This window comes from Strix uralensis, chromosome 19 (assembly GCF_047716275.1).
Source record: "Strix uralensis isolate ZFMK-TIS-50842 chromosome 19, bStrUra1, whole genome shotgun sequence".
Taxonomy (NCBI): Eukaryota; Metazoa; Chordata; class Aves; order Strigiformes; family Strigidae; genus Strix; species Strix uralensis.
The window spans coordinates 16,367,038-16,382,706 of record NC_133990.1 but is presented as its reverse complement, the minus strand read 5'-3'; the positions used below and the strand labels follow the sequence as shown (position 1 = coordinate 16,382,706).

Here is a 15,669-nt window from a genome sequence, read left to right as displayed (position 1 = left end):
AGTGCGGGGGAGACACGGACCCCCCGCCCGGCGGGGGCCGCCGCGGCGGGGCGGGACCCCGGCGGGACCCGCCCGGGGGAAGGCGGCTCCGTCGCGGCAGGATTGGCCGGGCCGGGCCCGGGGCCGGGCGGGGGGCGGCGGCGGTGACGTCGAGAAACGAAACTTGGCGGCTCGGCGGAAAAGCGAAACTTCGCGGGGCGGGAGGCGGCGACGCGGGAGCTGCAGGTGCCGATCCCGGCCCGGTCCCGGCCCGGCGGTGAGTTGGGGGAGGCGGGGGCAGCGCTGCGGGCTGGGCCGGGGCACCGGGCCTGCGGGGGGTCTCCGGGCCAGGCGGCGTGGTGCGGGGGGGACTTCCCCGGCGGGCCCGGGGCGGGACGGCGCGCTGCGGGCTCCGGGCCCCGCCACAGCCCCCCCGGTACGCCCGGACCCCCCTCCCGGTGCGTCCGGATCTCCCCGGTGCGCCCCGGCCCCCCCCCCCCCCCCGGTGCGCCCGGCCGTCCCCTGGGCACCCCCCTCCTCTCTCCTTCCCGTGCCCCGGGACACCCCATGCCAGCGCCCCCCCAGTCCCCCCAGTGCCCCCCCGCCGGCCCTCACCTAACGGGACTCATTTGCATTCCGCCGGCCCATTCGCCACGCCATTGGTCCATCCACCCGGCTCGTTTGCATATCCGCGCGGAGGGGCGGGGCTAGGCGCCGCTCTGCGGGGAACCCGCCGCGCCACATTTGCATATAGGCTCCGCCCAGGGGTTCGCCCCGCCCCCGCCAGTGCCGTGAGGGCCGGGGCTGCGGCCTGAGGGTCGCCCTGGCCCCGGCCCCGGCCCTGGCCCTCGCCCTCGCCCTCCCCGGCGGGCGAGCAGCCTGCAGTCCTCCGGCTGCCGGGGCAGGGCCTGCTGGTGAGGCCGCCCGAGCCCGCTCTGGCAGCGGACTATGGCTCGGCCCGGGCCCGCTGGGCCCTGCCGCCCTCACTGGGCCCCACCAGGCCCGGAGCGTTCCCAGAGGCGTTTAATTTTAAAAGGTCTCTGCGCAGCTGTTTTTATTTGTTCATTTTTTTAAAGCGTTTGTGGTTCCCGCCCCCCGCCTGTGAGCTAGCACAGCTGAGGGCCGTGATCTGAGTATCGCAGTTTGTTTCCTGAAGATAAAACCGGAGCAGGAGGGAGGTTGTGTGGCAAAAAGTTCATTCCATCGCATTAATATTTGTATTTCTGCCCCCTCCTTTTCTCTCCCTCTGCGTCTCCGAAAAGCTGACGGCAGAGCTGGCGGTGGGGAAGGATGAAGTGCCGCGTGTGTCGCTCGGTGTCCCGTCACGGCTCTCCCAGCTCCTGCAGCAAGTGTGGGGCCGCGCTGGCCCCCGGGGACGAGGACCCAGGTAGGAGGGTGCGGCGGGGCGTGAGCTGGGGACGCGCCGGGGGGTGGCTCCAGCGCGGTGGCCAGAGGTGGCAGGTGGCCGCTGGAGCCTGTGGAGCTCTGGGCTGCTCGGCTGGGGCCAGGGTGTTACACGCCGCTCTCCTCTCAAACTTCCCGCGTGTTACTGGCCCGAGACGGAGCTTTCCTCGCTTTGCAGTGACTGGTGGGGGGATGGAGAGAGAAGCGAGTCAGTTACTGGCACCTCCTCTGCGCGACCTCCACACTCAGCTCTCCGGAGTTGAATTTGCTTGTGTTTTGGCAAGGAACTGGTGCCATTTTTATGGAATGCTGTATTACAAAGACCAGTCTTGTCCCTCTTGAACCAGAATTTCCTATCTTCAGCTTATTGTTAGGTTTAGAATTCACTTCCTGAATTTCTGTTTCACAACACGCTAATTCTGCCTCTGTGAACAGTAACAGAACCAAGTACACAATTAATGCAGTTACACTGGAGGAAATACTTCCTAATCCTTTTATTTCCTGAAAGAGAGGATGACCTGGGCCACCAGAATTGCTTTTGGTTTGTTGATATGAAAAAGTAGGATCCTAAAAGAATACACTAAATCAGAATCAGCCTGCTGCACTCCTGACAAGTTCAATTCTTAGCAAACCCCTCTGCAATCGAGAATGGCAAGGGAACAAACCCAGGGTCTCCAGCTCTTACGTGCTGTAGGAAAAACATCCAAAGCCTCTGTTTCGGTGGTCCAGAAGCTTTGTCCCTGCTTCTGGCAAAGATTAAAGGCGGTGGAAGGAGTTGTAGTGCTTCACCAGGTCGATATGCTCTGTCTGAGGGACCAGGGAGTTCCACTAAGTAAATATGTGCAGGCCAAGCCCTGTCAACAGAGCCACTGAGGAACAGGAAAAGCTCAGGGAAGAGTTTAAACTCTTCAGATAATGGTGTGATAGTAAATTGGATGTGAACAATATTGCAAAGGGTGCCTGCTTCAGGTACAAACCAACCTGCAGTCATTAAGCATGGTGCGGCCTTTGGGCTGTGTTGCAGATGAAATATTTGACATAGGTATGGTTAGCAGCAATTCAAGATTTATTAATAGTGCGAGGTGAATCAAAAAGTTGAATTTTAGCAGCACTTAATGATTGACCAATTTAAAGATTAACAAGGTGATTTTTTATGAATTTCATTATGTTGTAATGAAAACAGTGACTTAATTACAGATTTGAGAATTCTAAGATTCACGCTAATTTACTACAAGGTACCGTAAATCAAAGTAATGTGTGTATAAACACAAAACATATACACAGGCAGACAAATCTTTGGATCCAGTGGAATATGTGGACACCCCCACTGGTGAAGGCAAATGTGCATATTCAAACACGTAGATGGGGAGGGAGGTGGGTGGAAGAGGCCAGCCTATAGTTAAGATTTCCCTCTTCTTGAGTTTAAATACTCACAACGCATCGGCATTGCTCAGCGGGCGATAACTGAGCCTTGGGAAGTCTGACTTCGCCCTGGCCCTTTGTTGGCTTTGTGGGCAGACTGTCTTAAAACCTCGAGGAGTCTGTGCCCAGAGGTGTCCCAGCTCAGGGGAGATGCTGGTCGCAGCCCGCTGCCGGCCAGGAGAGCTCAGAGGGTCTCGCTTAGCGTCACTATATACAGAGTCTGAGAAAATTGACTTTTGTCAGGTACTTTTCAGCCCAACTCAGATGATGAAATACTTCTGCAGTTGCGCAGGCCCAGAACTTGGTAGATGTTGAAGTTCTGGTATTGCCGCCTTTGGGCCATGACCCAGGGACAGATGTAGCGGGGTGTCAGGAGGTGGTTGATTGTCATTCCCATTCCCAGGCTATAGGGCAGGCAGGAGCCAGGTATGTTAAGGCCGTGCCTTAACACTCTGCTCCGCTGCCCTTGCCAGTCTGCCATCAGTATGTGGCCCAGGGAGGGGGAATCACTCCGAGGGGCCCAGGACGGGGGGCAGGGGAGTTGTGAGCTACCTTCACTGTGATATTTTTTTTTTTTTTGTTCCTGCTCCCAAAAATACCCCGAGGAAATCAATGTCTCTTGGTGCTGGTTGATATCCACTCAAAGAGGTTAAAAGCTTTCACTCTCAAATTGGGGTCGAGGCAGTGAAACGGGTCTGCAGAAGGGGGAGATCTGCTCTGATGCCTGACTCAGGTGTGAGCCGCCTCTTCATGGGTTTTAAGGACTGGATAAAACTGTTAAAGGTAAAAAGGGGTTTTCCCAAGCCTTCCTGGACACAACACTCAGCTGTGTGGCAGAGGTCCCACAGCCAGTCCAGAAGGCTGTGAAAGCTGAGACGTGCCACTGCACTGTCCCCGCACAGCTTGGGGTTCCTCGAGCGTTTGGAGAGGCCGTTGTGGTTCCCAGCACCTGCTGCTTCGGGCAGTAGCATGTTAGCTGGAGGTAGGACAGGGATAGATCAGTACCTCAGTACAGTGGTTTCTTATCTTAATTATTCTGCTGCTGACTGCAGGGGCCTTGGAGAGGGATGGAGGCTGTGCTGGGGAGGATGGTGTCATTGCAGGCGGTAGCTGTTGAACAGGGAACAACAACAAAGCAGCTCCTGTGTTCAGTTGATACATGTAGTCAGGGGCAGACTCTGCTTGCTCAAGGACTGTGTTCTTTCCTGACTCTCTAGTTTAACAGGAACCTTGCCTCTGTTGCAGAGAGAAGAGAGGGGAAGCTCGCTCCAGTCCCTGATACAAGAGCAGAGCCTGGAGGAGAGGTGGAGGGAGAAGGTGCTGAGGGGCCTTCCTCCACCACTGACACAAAGGAGGAGGAGGCAGGATCGCTGGTGGAGGAGGCGAGAGCTCTGATCAGCACCTCAGAGACCACACCTGAACACACAGCAGGTGGGCCTCATTCCTCTACTGAAACACAGGCAGAGGAGGAGGGAGCATCGCTGCTGGAGGGTGTAGCAGTTCCAAGCGATACCTCAGAGACTGCACCTCAGTGCACGGCTGGTGATTCTTCTGAGAAGTCACGGAAGAGGGTAAGGCTCTTTGTCGGTGCTGAGGAGCAGGGGTAGCTGGTAATTTGTTGTGCTCTCTTTTGTAAAGCAGTGAGGCTGGGCTGCATCACCACGAATCCCTTTGGCCTACACCTGGGAGCTGCTGCCAGTGTTCCTAGGCAGAGTGTGGATGTATTTGCTCACGTGAAGTGTTGTGTGTGTGGCCTGGTGATGTGCTGAGCGGTGCAGCTCCTGCTAACAGCACCTTTGCTGCACTGAGGGAAACGGAACAGAGTTCAGCTTAGTAACGGGTCTGCCCTTGTGAGTGAGCATTGTGTCAGTGCTGCTCTGTGTTCCTGCTGAGAAAGTCTCGAATATTAAAACTGCAGAATTCTCAAGAGTTACTTGCGTTTCCCCTGCTATAAAAGATGGTGGCTGGTCTTGTTCTTTCTCTTCCTGGTTGTTCTCCGTTAACCCAGTGTGCAGGAAAATGTTGGTACTAGCTGCGCTGGAGGAGGTAACAAAGAATTTATCTTTAGCAATGAACAAACATTGTGTTGTTCCTTCTTTTTTTTTTTTATATAGAAAAAGAAGAGGAATAAAGCAAAGACGGGTCCTTCCAGCTCTGGGGAGCAGGGCGCCCTGCCTACTCCAAGCACAGCACCAGTTCACAGCACAGAACTGGCCAATATGCATGTTAGTCCACAAGAAATCCAAACCCTGGGCAGTGAAGTCGCTGAACCAGGTGCTGATGTACTTGCTGGTGACAGTGGAGGCGCACGTGAGAGCGGCGGGGCGCTGGGTCGCTTGGGAAAGGAAGCTGGAAGTCTGGAAGCAGAAGGCAGTCGCAGCAGTGTCGATGTGATGGCCCCCCCGAAGCAGAGCAGCACGGACAGTGTGGCTGCCCCGGCTCCAAGCTCTGCAGCCCCAGAGGAGAAGGTGGGGGGTAGAAGTACCACAGAGTGTGGAGGAACGGGCAGGAGTAACGTGGAAGGGGGCAGTCGTGCTCCTGACACTGGCCAGCTTCCAGAAACCAAACCAGCTTCCCAGTCCTCGGGGAGCCATAAGAAACTGGCCTCAACAGGGGAGAGAACGAGCGTTGCCTCTGGGTTGTCTCCTGGTATGGGAGCACCTAAAAGTAAGGCTGGAGCTCCTTGTGCTGAGCATGGAAGTCAAGACACAAAGACTCCACCTGTGGTCAAGAGCTCGCAGGCTGGGAGGGTTAAACAGGACGCCGGGCAGCAAGTGAGCTCTTCGACTTCCAGGGTAAGCATGTGAGGGAGCACTGGTGGGTACTTGGATGAGCTGGGCAAAGTTTCCCTTTGTGACTCGTTTGTGCTGTCGGTAAAGCTGAAGACCACGAGGCTGGGGAGGTGAGAAGAAAGCAGGGAGCACTATGAAGTGTTTCTTTTCTGAGTTGCTCTCCCCTGTGTGTGTTAGTTCCAGCACAACTCCCTCACTGCGTGGCTGCTCAGTTGCCTCCAGGAGCTGTGAACTCCTCCCTTCCCCAGTGAGCTCTGTGGGATCTCCCCTGATGAGATGTTCATGCTTTGTAGGTGTCTGTGCTCTGCTCAGACAGGCCTGTAAAGCTCTAAGTTGCTCTTGGTTGTCTTTCCTTTTCTTCATGGCCCATCCTCTGGGGATCTGTGACTTACTGACCTGACTTCTTGCCAGCGTGTTCGGGTTGGATTCCTTGCACAGCCGGGCACTGTCTTCCTTAGCTGGTAGCTTCCCTCGGTGAGGGATTAATGTTTCCAGAAGTAGGAAGCTGGCTGGTGTGCTGTGCTTTCTAGGCATCCCCACCCCTCTCAAGAGATGTTGGATATTTCTGCGGATGTTGTACTTCCAGGGTCTCCTGTTTCATGGGGCATCATCTGTCTTCCTATTGCAGAATGAAGAGACAAAGCAGAAAAAGAAGACCCCGAGTGAGAAAACGCAGGAAGCAACTGAGAAGGGAAGTCAGACCAAAGGATCTCAGGCTGCTAGAAAGGATGATGCTTCAGCTGTGACAAACGGTCGCAAGGACAAAAAGCAACAAACGAACCAGAAACCTGTGGATAAGATTAAAGAAAGGTGAGACTGACCCTGCTGCTCCCCAGCATTCTTCACTTACAGGGTTTGCTGTGAGGGCTCCAGGCTGAGCCAGGGGATCGAACTGCTAAGGTATGGTCTGCATGGATACGTGGAAATAGAACTGCCTTAAAAGTGAGGTAAACTACTGCTCTTGCAAAAGAGAGCCAGTGTTTAATCGGGAGCTGCAGCACAGTCGTGTACTGGGTGATGTGGTACACCTGGTACTCGAACCTTTTTGAGTATCTGATGAATAAAAAGATGGCCTTTTATTTCTTACTCTTAGGAGCAACATGCGCTTCACACATGTAACTCCTTATATTAATGGTGTGGAGAGCTGTTTTGATTAGTATAACTTGTTTTGCTTAATGTATATAAGCTGGAAGAGGGATAAAGCTGTTTGAGGTGACTGCTGGGTGAGGTGTCTCCGTTGGCTCACTGGTGCAGTGACCCGGATGCTCGTGGCCGGAGCATTTCATGCCGCCTGTAGGAACCCGTCTTCCCTTTTTGCTCCAGGCTTTGCACTAGGCCGGCTGCGCAGCATCGCTTTGAGTGAACTGCTGACAGAGCTTATGGGTCTTGCACCCAGTAAGCCTGTGGCTCAGATCTTTTTTTGTTGTTTATAATGATTTGTGCAATTTTGAAAAAAAATATTTAAAAAAAAAGAGTTCTTTCTGTTTTCCTTCTTTCTTGTAGTTTTGTGTGCCAAAGCGATGGTGTTACAGTATATTTCCATGCAATATTATCCAAAGACTTCAAAATAAACCCTGAGACCCATAAAGTATTCATCAGGGCTGAAGGTGTTTATCCCTATGCAGACTGGAAGGACAACATTTGTGAGCTGATCTGCACCAAGTACGTACCCTCTTGAGTCGCACGGAGGCACCAGAGTGTTTTGGCTCTGGAGAATTTCATTTCATCCATAAGACTGTAGCTGTATGTTTGTAGCTGGGTATTGCTACAGAGGGTTTTCATAGTGGAGATAACGATTCAAAAACTTTCATTGTGAAAGAATGGTCACCATTCTTATTAAAAATGGAGTGATGCGTGGAAAAGGAAGTATATAGATCAGCAGACATGTCCTTTGCCTGCCTTTGCTGTATTTTGTGTTTCCTAGGGGTCTAGAAGAACATGGATACCTCATTGAAGGCACCGTAGTTCTTGCAAAGGAAAATATTGATAAGCACATTCCTTACAAGTATTGGGTTGCCTGTGGTGAAGGGGAGTATGAATTTATCTACAAGAGTTCAAATAATTATGTGAATCGCTGCTTATTGATAAAAGGCAACGTCCTCAACAACAGAGGTGAGCTTTTCTGACTGGATCTGCGTATTGGGATGATCCATGTTTTTTTTGGTGGGGTGATCTATTGAGTTAGAAACTTTGTGTGGACTAGCATTATTATTAGCACTGTCTGGATGGGTGTGTGTGGGGGGTATTTCTGTGGACAGCTGAAAGAGTGAAGACATGCAAAATATGTGTTTGTTTCTCAGACGATTGTTTTCCTCTGTTCTCCTCTGTTGGTTGTTCTAGAATGGCATCAGTATGATGACATTGTGTGTGCAAAGCCTTCTCTAATGAAAAACCTTTGGAAGGTGATTTCTCGTGATAAAAACAAAGACGTGGTGGAAGGGAAGAAAATAGCTGCAAATGTTATGTTAGAAAATATCTTCAGCATTCTTGGAACCTGGAGTGACAACAACCTGAGAAACTTCCTCTTCCAGCTGAGACAGTTTTACACCGTTACAGCAAACCCGTGGGTACATGATGGCAGGGAAATGCTATGGACAGAGTTAAACTTTGGCCCACAGCAGGTAATCTGTTTTCTTTTAACAGGTATTAGAAAACAGACATTCAGTTACTAAACACAGAACTTTTAATTTTGCTGTTGACCTTGTTGGGTTAATTTTGCTTTTCCAGTCAAAAAAATTGAGGTGTGACAGACCCAGTGGGGATCCTTTTGGGGTGGCTGCCACCAGCTGCCTTGGGAACTTGAGTCATGCCTTTACAATTAGGTGCAGTTCTGAGTATCCTGTGTTAGTCAGCAGCAGAGCTGTGACGTGGTGGCTTCTTACTTGAGTGGGTTTTGTGTCTGGATATCAATTTCCTAAGCCTGGCCCTTTAGCTTCGCTGCCAGTCGCTCTGTCACCACCTTACCTGCACTTGTCTTTGACTCCAAACCTGCCTTTTTCTCGAGACAGCCTCCTCCAGGGCCAGTTCTAAGCAGCGATGCAGACAGCAATTCCGGAGTCCTAAATTTATTACCTGGCATAATTATGAAAAATGGCAGAAATGTCACGATGTCTCTTTTGGGGCTTTGGGTCGGTGTTGGGGCTGCTGGTTGCTGATTCTCCCCAGCCTGGTCCCTCCTGGTGCCGCGGGAGAGGCCACAAGATGGCACCCCCGCCCAGCTCAGCATGGCCCGCGGGAGTGTCTGCGCTTTTCAGAAGGGTGATCTTTCTATTGCCAAGCACCACAGCACTATGGACCCCCTGGATGTGGTTTCAGAGTAGCTTCTGGGGGCTGTGGGTAAGGACAGAAACATCTCTCCCTTTGCTGACTCCCAGCCAAGCCTGAGTCCTCTGGGAAGCTGGAGTCCGCTTGCGGTGTGCGATGGTGGCGTAAGGCAGCGTTGGGCGTGTGACTGCTCAGCTCACCAGTTCCTTCCCGAGATCTGCCCTGCTCCCTTGACACTCCCCAGCGCTGCTGGGCTGGGAGGGGGCAGCCGTAGCTGAGTGGTGGGTGCTGGTAGCACGGAGAGGTGCTGGGCTACCGCGCCTCGTGTTCTGGTGGTGCTCAGGACCGTGTGCTTAGATCCCGGCGCCACCGCGGTGCCATGGGGTGTGCAGGGCTATCAAGCGTCCTCGCTGTAACCAGCAGGAGAAAATGGCTTCAGAAGAAAAAGACTTGCTGGGGAACTAACGCTGTGGTTTGTTTGTTTCTTCCCTTCTTTATCCTAGGTGAATGATTTGCTGCTAAAATATATGAAGAAAATAGCTCTTCCTTTCCTTGCACCAGAAGATGCGAAAGCATCGCAGGAGGACACAGTAATAAAAAGTAAACTGACTCTGGGCCTCACCATTCTCACAGTAGTTGAGAGGTTGGAGCTTCCAGCATTTAAAAGTGATTTGACTGCCCTGTGTAGCCTCTTGTGCTTGGATAAGGTGTCACAGCAAGCCATACTGGATGAGATTGGTCATATCAAGAAGGCTTTTGCAGCAGTTACTAGGTATGTATGTTACTAGAACACTTAGAAGGTACCTCCCTGGGCTGGTTTTACTGCAAGCGTAGCACCCTGTCATAAAATAATAAGGGAATTCAGCTCTCTAGTGTCAGCGAATCAGAAGAAAATCAGATTTGAAGGGATTTTTGAACATCTCAGTTCCAACCTCCTGCTCAAAGCAGGGCTAAGGTTCAGGCAAGGTTGTAGTTCTGAAAAACTCCAGGGTTGCACAGCCTCTTTGGGGTCTTCTTACAGTCGCATACTTTTCTTGATGTGAAAAATATTTTCCTTTTGTTCAGACAGGATTACCCTTATTACAACTTGTCATTACTTGCCAGAGTAGTAGATTGAGTTAAAACTACTGTTTTTTCTTTCTATATAAAAATCTTATTTGTTACCCTTTTATGTCAGGCAGTTTCTCGCTTCTTACCTGTTTGCTGCTCATCCTTACAAACTCCAGTGATTGGGATCATCACGTGTTTATTCATTTAAATGCCACATTTGGATTTGTCTTCTCCTCTGACATGCATCATTACAGGTGCTTTGTTGAATTTTCCACGGTGCCTGCTTCTCAGACTCTTATCTAACTGCTTATCTGGCACTCGGATTTCTAGTTCTTCACTTGCACAGCTGCAGCTAATGAATTGCCTTTTGGAGGCCTTCACAGTGCTTCAGCCCAACCAGGGAGGCTGAGAAGTATCCCTAGATCTGCCTCTGTGTCACCCGATCCCTGACCCAGCTGGGGGGCTCACGTGGGAACTGGAGATAAAGTGTTGGTACTTCTTAGTGCTGCATTAGAGGGGTTTGTGCAGAGATTCAAGTAAGATTACAGCTTTGAGTCATAAACTTTTACTGTATATACTCTTCAGTGAAGATAAGATTGAGCTAAAATATGTACCAGAAGTTATTTGAAGGTACATAGTGAGATTGAGATGTAGCCCTCCCACTCCTGGGACATTTTTGAGTCCTGTAAAAAGCTCTTCTTTTACTGTGTTGGTATTTTTTTCTTTCAGTTTGAAGGTTCACCTGACAAACTTGTGCCAGAGGTGCATTGATGCCCAAGTAGACCAGTGGGTCTGGGTTATTCCTCTTCTGCATTTCTTTGCTGCCCCGTTGCAGCACGACCACGTGCTGATGGAAGAAGATGTCTGGGCGGGGCTGGAAGGGCTGCCATTTGCTGAAACAAGGAAGAAGGAAGATAGGTGAATTTTCCAGAATTACTAGTTACATCCAGTGCCTTGACACTGGAGTTTGGTCATCACCTTACTTTATCTCTTTTTTTTTTTTTTTTTTCCCTCCCTTGTTTGTAAAAAAATAAGAAATGTGGCATGTTGATGGTGGATATTTGGGATATATGAACGCAGATGTGGTGGTTGCTCAGAGGTTGTGGTGCAAAGCTGTGCAGTATGTTGCCTTCCAGACACAAACAACCCTTAATTCTGCGAGCTGTGGAGCAGCTCGCGCGGTTGGTGATGCCTGGTGTGAGTTAAAGCAGCTCATGATACGTGTTGTGCAGAATCTGAGCAAGACCTGGAGTTTAATTTCCTTGAGTGCTTCTGCTCGGCGGTTTGACACCGCTTCTGTGGTCGCTGGGTCTTGGGGTCTTCTGCTCATCTTCAGCTGTAAATGAAAAAAGCACAGGAGTGAAACTAAGAGTCCTCCATGGACTGAACAAGCTCTTAGCCTTTTGTACCTTGAAAACTTGAAGATTTTGTTTTGCCTTCCCTCCAGGGAGACCCTACTGCAACTAATGAAAGAAAAGAAATACTTGATGGAATTTGATAAGACTCTGGCCAAGTCCTGGATCTGTGTGCTGCCCCTGGAGAGCCTGGCTGAATTTATAGAAGACTTCTCCAGTGATTTCTTAGTTACTCTTCAAGGTGTTTCTTACAGATTAGAGAACATGGACCGTTTGTGGAACGAGTCTAAGGTTTGTCTTCTGGCAGCTTTACCTAGCTAAGGAATAAAGGCTGAAACTGGGCCGTAGTGTGCCTCTAGCAGAACTGGCACTGAAGGGAATGTGCTTGGAAGCAGGTCAGAGCACAAAGAGCTTAAAATTTAGCTAAAAGCAAAAATAGTCTTCTGAAGTAGGAGACTCCTAAGAGGAGATGAGGGGGTGTATCAGTAGCAAAAAGTGTTGTTGGCATCGATGAGAGAAGAGTCTGCTCATCTGGATTTGCTCTTAGTCACTGACAGCAAGCGCTTTCATCCCGGGAGCCTCAGATGGCTGCTTGAAACTATTTTTCGCCCAGCTCTTGGATGTTCGGGCAAGGCACTGCTGGTTTGAGAGATCTTCCTGCCTGTTGTGAAAACATTTGTGTTTGTGTGAGGACAGCAGGAACTGGATGCTGCAACTAATATTAATAAATTTGAACCCTTTAGATTTTAAGAAGTGCAGGTTTTGTTTGGACAAATAATAGTCCCCTATATGCTGACTCTGACATCCAGTAAATAATTTTGACAATTTTATAGTGTATTTATAAAAGTGTTAGAGAAGGCATGGAAGAATACTGAATTCCCTCTTCCGCAGCATCCCCTCAACTAATGAGAAACCAGTGTCTAAAATTCCTTCCACAGTTCAATATTTCTATCATTTCATTCTTAGGTAGTAGAGAGTCTTCTAAAGACGCTGCTGTGTACCCTGGATAAGGAACAGGCCAGGTAACTGAGGTGCACTTTTGCGAGGGCATCGTCCTTTTTATTTACACCGTGCTTGTGGGGTGGGGTTATGCTTATGGCTTGAAGGTGTGCATTGGAATCTATGAATAAAAGAATCCTGTAGTTCTATTCCTCTGTCAGCAACGTTTTTTTAAATCCATCCGAGAGAGGGGTGGTTAGCTGACACACTATATTGAATTTGGTGGGGTGGGTTTTTTTAATTTTTTTTCCTCACTCTGAGCGGAAGAGAACTTCCTCCTCTTTATTGCTGTCCTTCAGAGCTCTGGAAGCTCGCTCGTGGGAATCCTGCTTGACCTGTTGCCTCAAGCTGCACAAGACGATCTGCAAGTGCCTGAAGTGGGGATCGAGGTTTGCGATTCCTGCCACTTCTGCCATGATGATTTCGAAGGTTGCCACGCTTCAGCCCTCAGCAGTGAGTACCCAGGAGCCATTCGTGGGGTGGTATGAGCAAGATATCTAGAAGTGTTACAGAAATGGTACAACAGACTGCTTTTAGATCATACCCATTCTCAATTTGGAAAACTTAATACTCTGATCAAGATTATGGTACTTTGAAAAAGTTGTGAAATCATTTAATGATTTTGATTCTCCTTACTGAAAATAAGGTCAAATGCCTAGGTTGGCTGTCATGAGTTTTGGTTTAAGTCTTTTTTTTTTTTTCCTCCCCCCTTAAACATATATCCTCTCTACTTCCTGGAATAAGCATTCTTAGACACAAACTGTTTGTAAGCATTGCATTTTCCCAGCCTCCCTCCATCCTTTATTCAAGTAGTGGTGGATCTTTGTTGCGGGGCACATTTGTGCTTTGGATGTGTTTAGGCCTTCTCTTTAGAAATATTTATTTAAAACAGTTGTACGTTGCTCTGCTTGAGCTATTCTTGTTTTTTTTCTTCTCCTGTGTGTGCAGCAGGTTCCAGGAGATGCTGTGCAGGAAGTTGCAGTGGTAGATGTATTCACTGAAGCTCTGAGAGACACTCGAACCTGGTTCAGAAATGCTTTAAACCAGAAGTTATTGAAAGAATACCTGGAGCATGTGACATTCTCTTTTTATTGGGAACTTCGGGTTTGTCATCATCTAGTAATATGAATAAAAAGATGTTTTACTGTAGCTTAACCATATAGTCTTGAGTCTAATGGCTCTTTGATGGGAACTGTAGCTGCTGTGGCTGGGTAAGGAGTGAGATGGGGACAGGCAGCACAGACTACAAGCTGAGAAGCTGCGTTGTTTTAAGCACTGTTGGGCTGAAAAGCAAAGGGCTCTAACTGGTTCTGCTCAGCTCACCTTATTTCTCCTGTTCCAAGAGGCACTGCTGGGATGAGGAGCTGCCCCTTCTTGTGTTTAGCTGGAGCTTAGTCTTGCTCACGCTGTGTCCTTTGCGCCCTCCCGCAGTCAAGCGCAGAGCAACTCCTGACAGCCCGGCTCTGCTCCCAGCCCTCCCTGGGACAGTTTCCAGCATCAGGGTGGAAGTGGTTCATCCAAATGTCTCCTTTAGCAGCTGGGACATTTTGACACTGGGCTCAAAAGCTGCCTTTTGCAGCTCTGGGAGTGTTCTTTTTCTTCTGGATGGAAACATCTGAAAGGACTGCAGGCTGGCTGAGGAGCATGGGGCCTCTCCTCAGCATAGTTCTTTTAATTTCCACATTTGAATGTTAAATCTCAGCACTGAGTGTTTTGGGTTTGTTTGCTTCTCGCCTGCAGGCCTGGAATGAATTTGTGAAGATCAGCTTTCCAGATGGACAGTTCACCGAGAGGTGGAAGAAGACTTTACTTGCAGATCTGCAGAGAAGAATTCAGGAGGTAGCGTGGACTACAGGCAGTCACTGCCAAGTTCAGAGCGGGTAGACAGTCTTCTGCTGTGCTCAGAGAACAGCCTCTAGCGCCTGAATGGGCACTTGGAAACACTGTGGCTTTGGTCATAAAAATTGCCACTGGCTGTTCTAAACCATGTTCTGAAGGCTCAGAAATTGGATGTGAAAATGTACCACAGTGTGGTGTGGGCGTCAGGCTGCAGCAGCCTGCTGGCCCCGCTCTGTGTCACGCAGTGACACCTCCCCTTGTGCTTTAAAGAAAATTGCACTTTTCAAGCAATTACCACTCCTGTAGTTTTAAGAAACAGTGGGTGTAAAGTAAGTGCCCGAGGACTTACAGAAGCAAAGTTGGCGCTTGTCTCTTTTCATTCATTGTGCAGAAACTATGTTGTCCAGGCTCTCAAACACACCCCAATTGTGTAGGTCCCCTCTAAATTGAGCTTGTATACCTCCTTGTCTCCTTTCTACATCAGTTACAAAATTGTCTAAGCCACTGATTTTCATGGTGTAATTGGGAAACAAATATTTCCTGGTGGAAGCTTGGCTTGGAGAGATGCATATTAAGTAATAACACATTTTAGATGGAAACAATCTAAAAGATTTTCCAAGCATTTATTTGTGTTTCATCTCTCTTCCAGGCCCTGATAAATGGTCTGTTGCTTGGCTCCACTAGGAAACTTAAAAGGAACTAAGTCAAAAAATTTACTGTCTTAACAGCACTATTTCAAGCTTTCAGAAGAAACACTCTGGAAACTTTAAGCTGATAAGAAATCTCCCTTCTGCCCTACAGGAGCCTCCAGTTAACCAAATCTTAGTCTACTGCTGTCAGCACTCCCAATTTACACAGCTTGACTCTTCCATCGAGTGGTGTTTCCATAACTGTGCTACAGAGGCTGTAACTGCAGCTTGCCAGGTATTGTATTTTCCCTCAAGGTAGGAAAAGGAAAAGTCAGATTTCCTGTTGCATAGAAATCTGGTTACATAGTATAGGGATGTGCATTGTGGTGGAAGGAGAGTTGCACATTCAGTCTCTTACTGCTTGAGTTGCTGTGGATTGTTTAAGTTTGTTAAAGCAGCAACAAAAAAAATTGACAAGAAATCAGGAAATGGGGATTCGCTTATAAAGGGTCCATGAAAAATACTTGTAATGCTTTTGCCATCATGGCTTCTGGTGTCGGCGATGTCACACGGCTCGTTTGGAATGTGCCTCAGCCCTGGAGGGGTGACTTCTGACACCAGTGCCTGGTCCCGAGGCAAAGACAGATGCAGTGTAATCCTGAGCACTGATCCATCCCTCCCCTCTGCTTCCTTTGCCTCGGGCAGACTCAGAGCAATCTCCTGGAGAAGATCTCCTCCTACAGCATGGGCCGATTCAGCCGGCTTGTATCGACTATTATTGTGAAGTCATGGCCAGTCAAGAGTGGGCAGTCTGAGGATGATTTTGATGAGATTTTGCACCATGTGCTTACGTGGCCTGACATCAAACATGCCTTCAGCTTTAATGGTATGTCTGTCATAGGAGTCCATGAAAAGCTGTTCTCTCCTCGTCACTCC

General features: G+C 49.4%; 1 protein-coding gene across 7 annotated transcripts in view; it reads left to right on the top strand.

Annotated features, from left to right (window-relative positions):
- RNF213 (ring finger protein 213) overlaps nt 1–15,669 on the top strand; it is a 54,579-nt gene that overhangs the window by 1,279 nt on the left and 37,631 nt on the right. For 2 of the 7 annotated variants that reach the window (XM_074889558.1, XM_074889559.1), the window contains exons 2-17: nt 1,242–1,366; nt 4,051–4,376; nt 4,920–5,600; nt 6,226–6,407; nt 7,101–7,259; nt 7,522–7,709; nt 7,938–8,218; nt 9,365–9,633; nt 10,641–10,829; nt 11,359–11,557; nt 12,233–12,288; nt 12,565–12,718; nt 13,214–13,369; nt 14,006–14,104; nt 14,906–15,028; nt 15,439–15,619. In XM_074889558.1, the coding sequence (XP_074745659.1) occupies nt 1,270–1,366; nt 4,051–4,376; nt 4,920–5,600; nt 6,226–6,407; nt 7,101–7,259; nt 7,522–7,709; nt 7,938–8,218; nt 9,365–9,633; nt 10,641–10,829; nt 11,359–11,557; nt 12,233–12,288; nt 12,565–12,718; nt 13,214–13,369; nt 14,006–14,104; nt 14,906–15,028; nt 15,439–15,619 (3,340 nt within the window). In that variant the 5' untranslated portion in view covers nt 1,242–1,269. Of the gene's footprint in view, nt 1–137; nt 249–779; nt 1,016–1,241; nt 1,367–4,050; nt 4,377–4,919; nt 5,601–6,225; nt 6,408–7,100; nt 7,260–7,521; nt 7,710–7,937; nt 8,219–9,364; nt 9,634–10,038; nt 10,166–10,640; nt 10,830–11,358; nt 11,558–12,232; nt 12,289–12,564; nt 12,719–13,213; nt 13,370–14,005; nt 14,105–14,905; nt 15,029–15,438; nt 15,620–15,669 lie in introns of those variants that run through there. The other 5 variants (XM_074889557.1, XM_074889562.1, XM_074889561.1 and 2 more) reach the window with 5 other exon arrangements.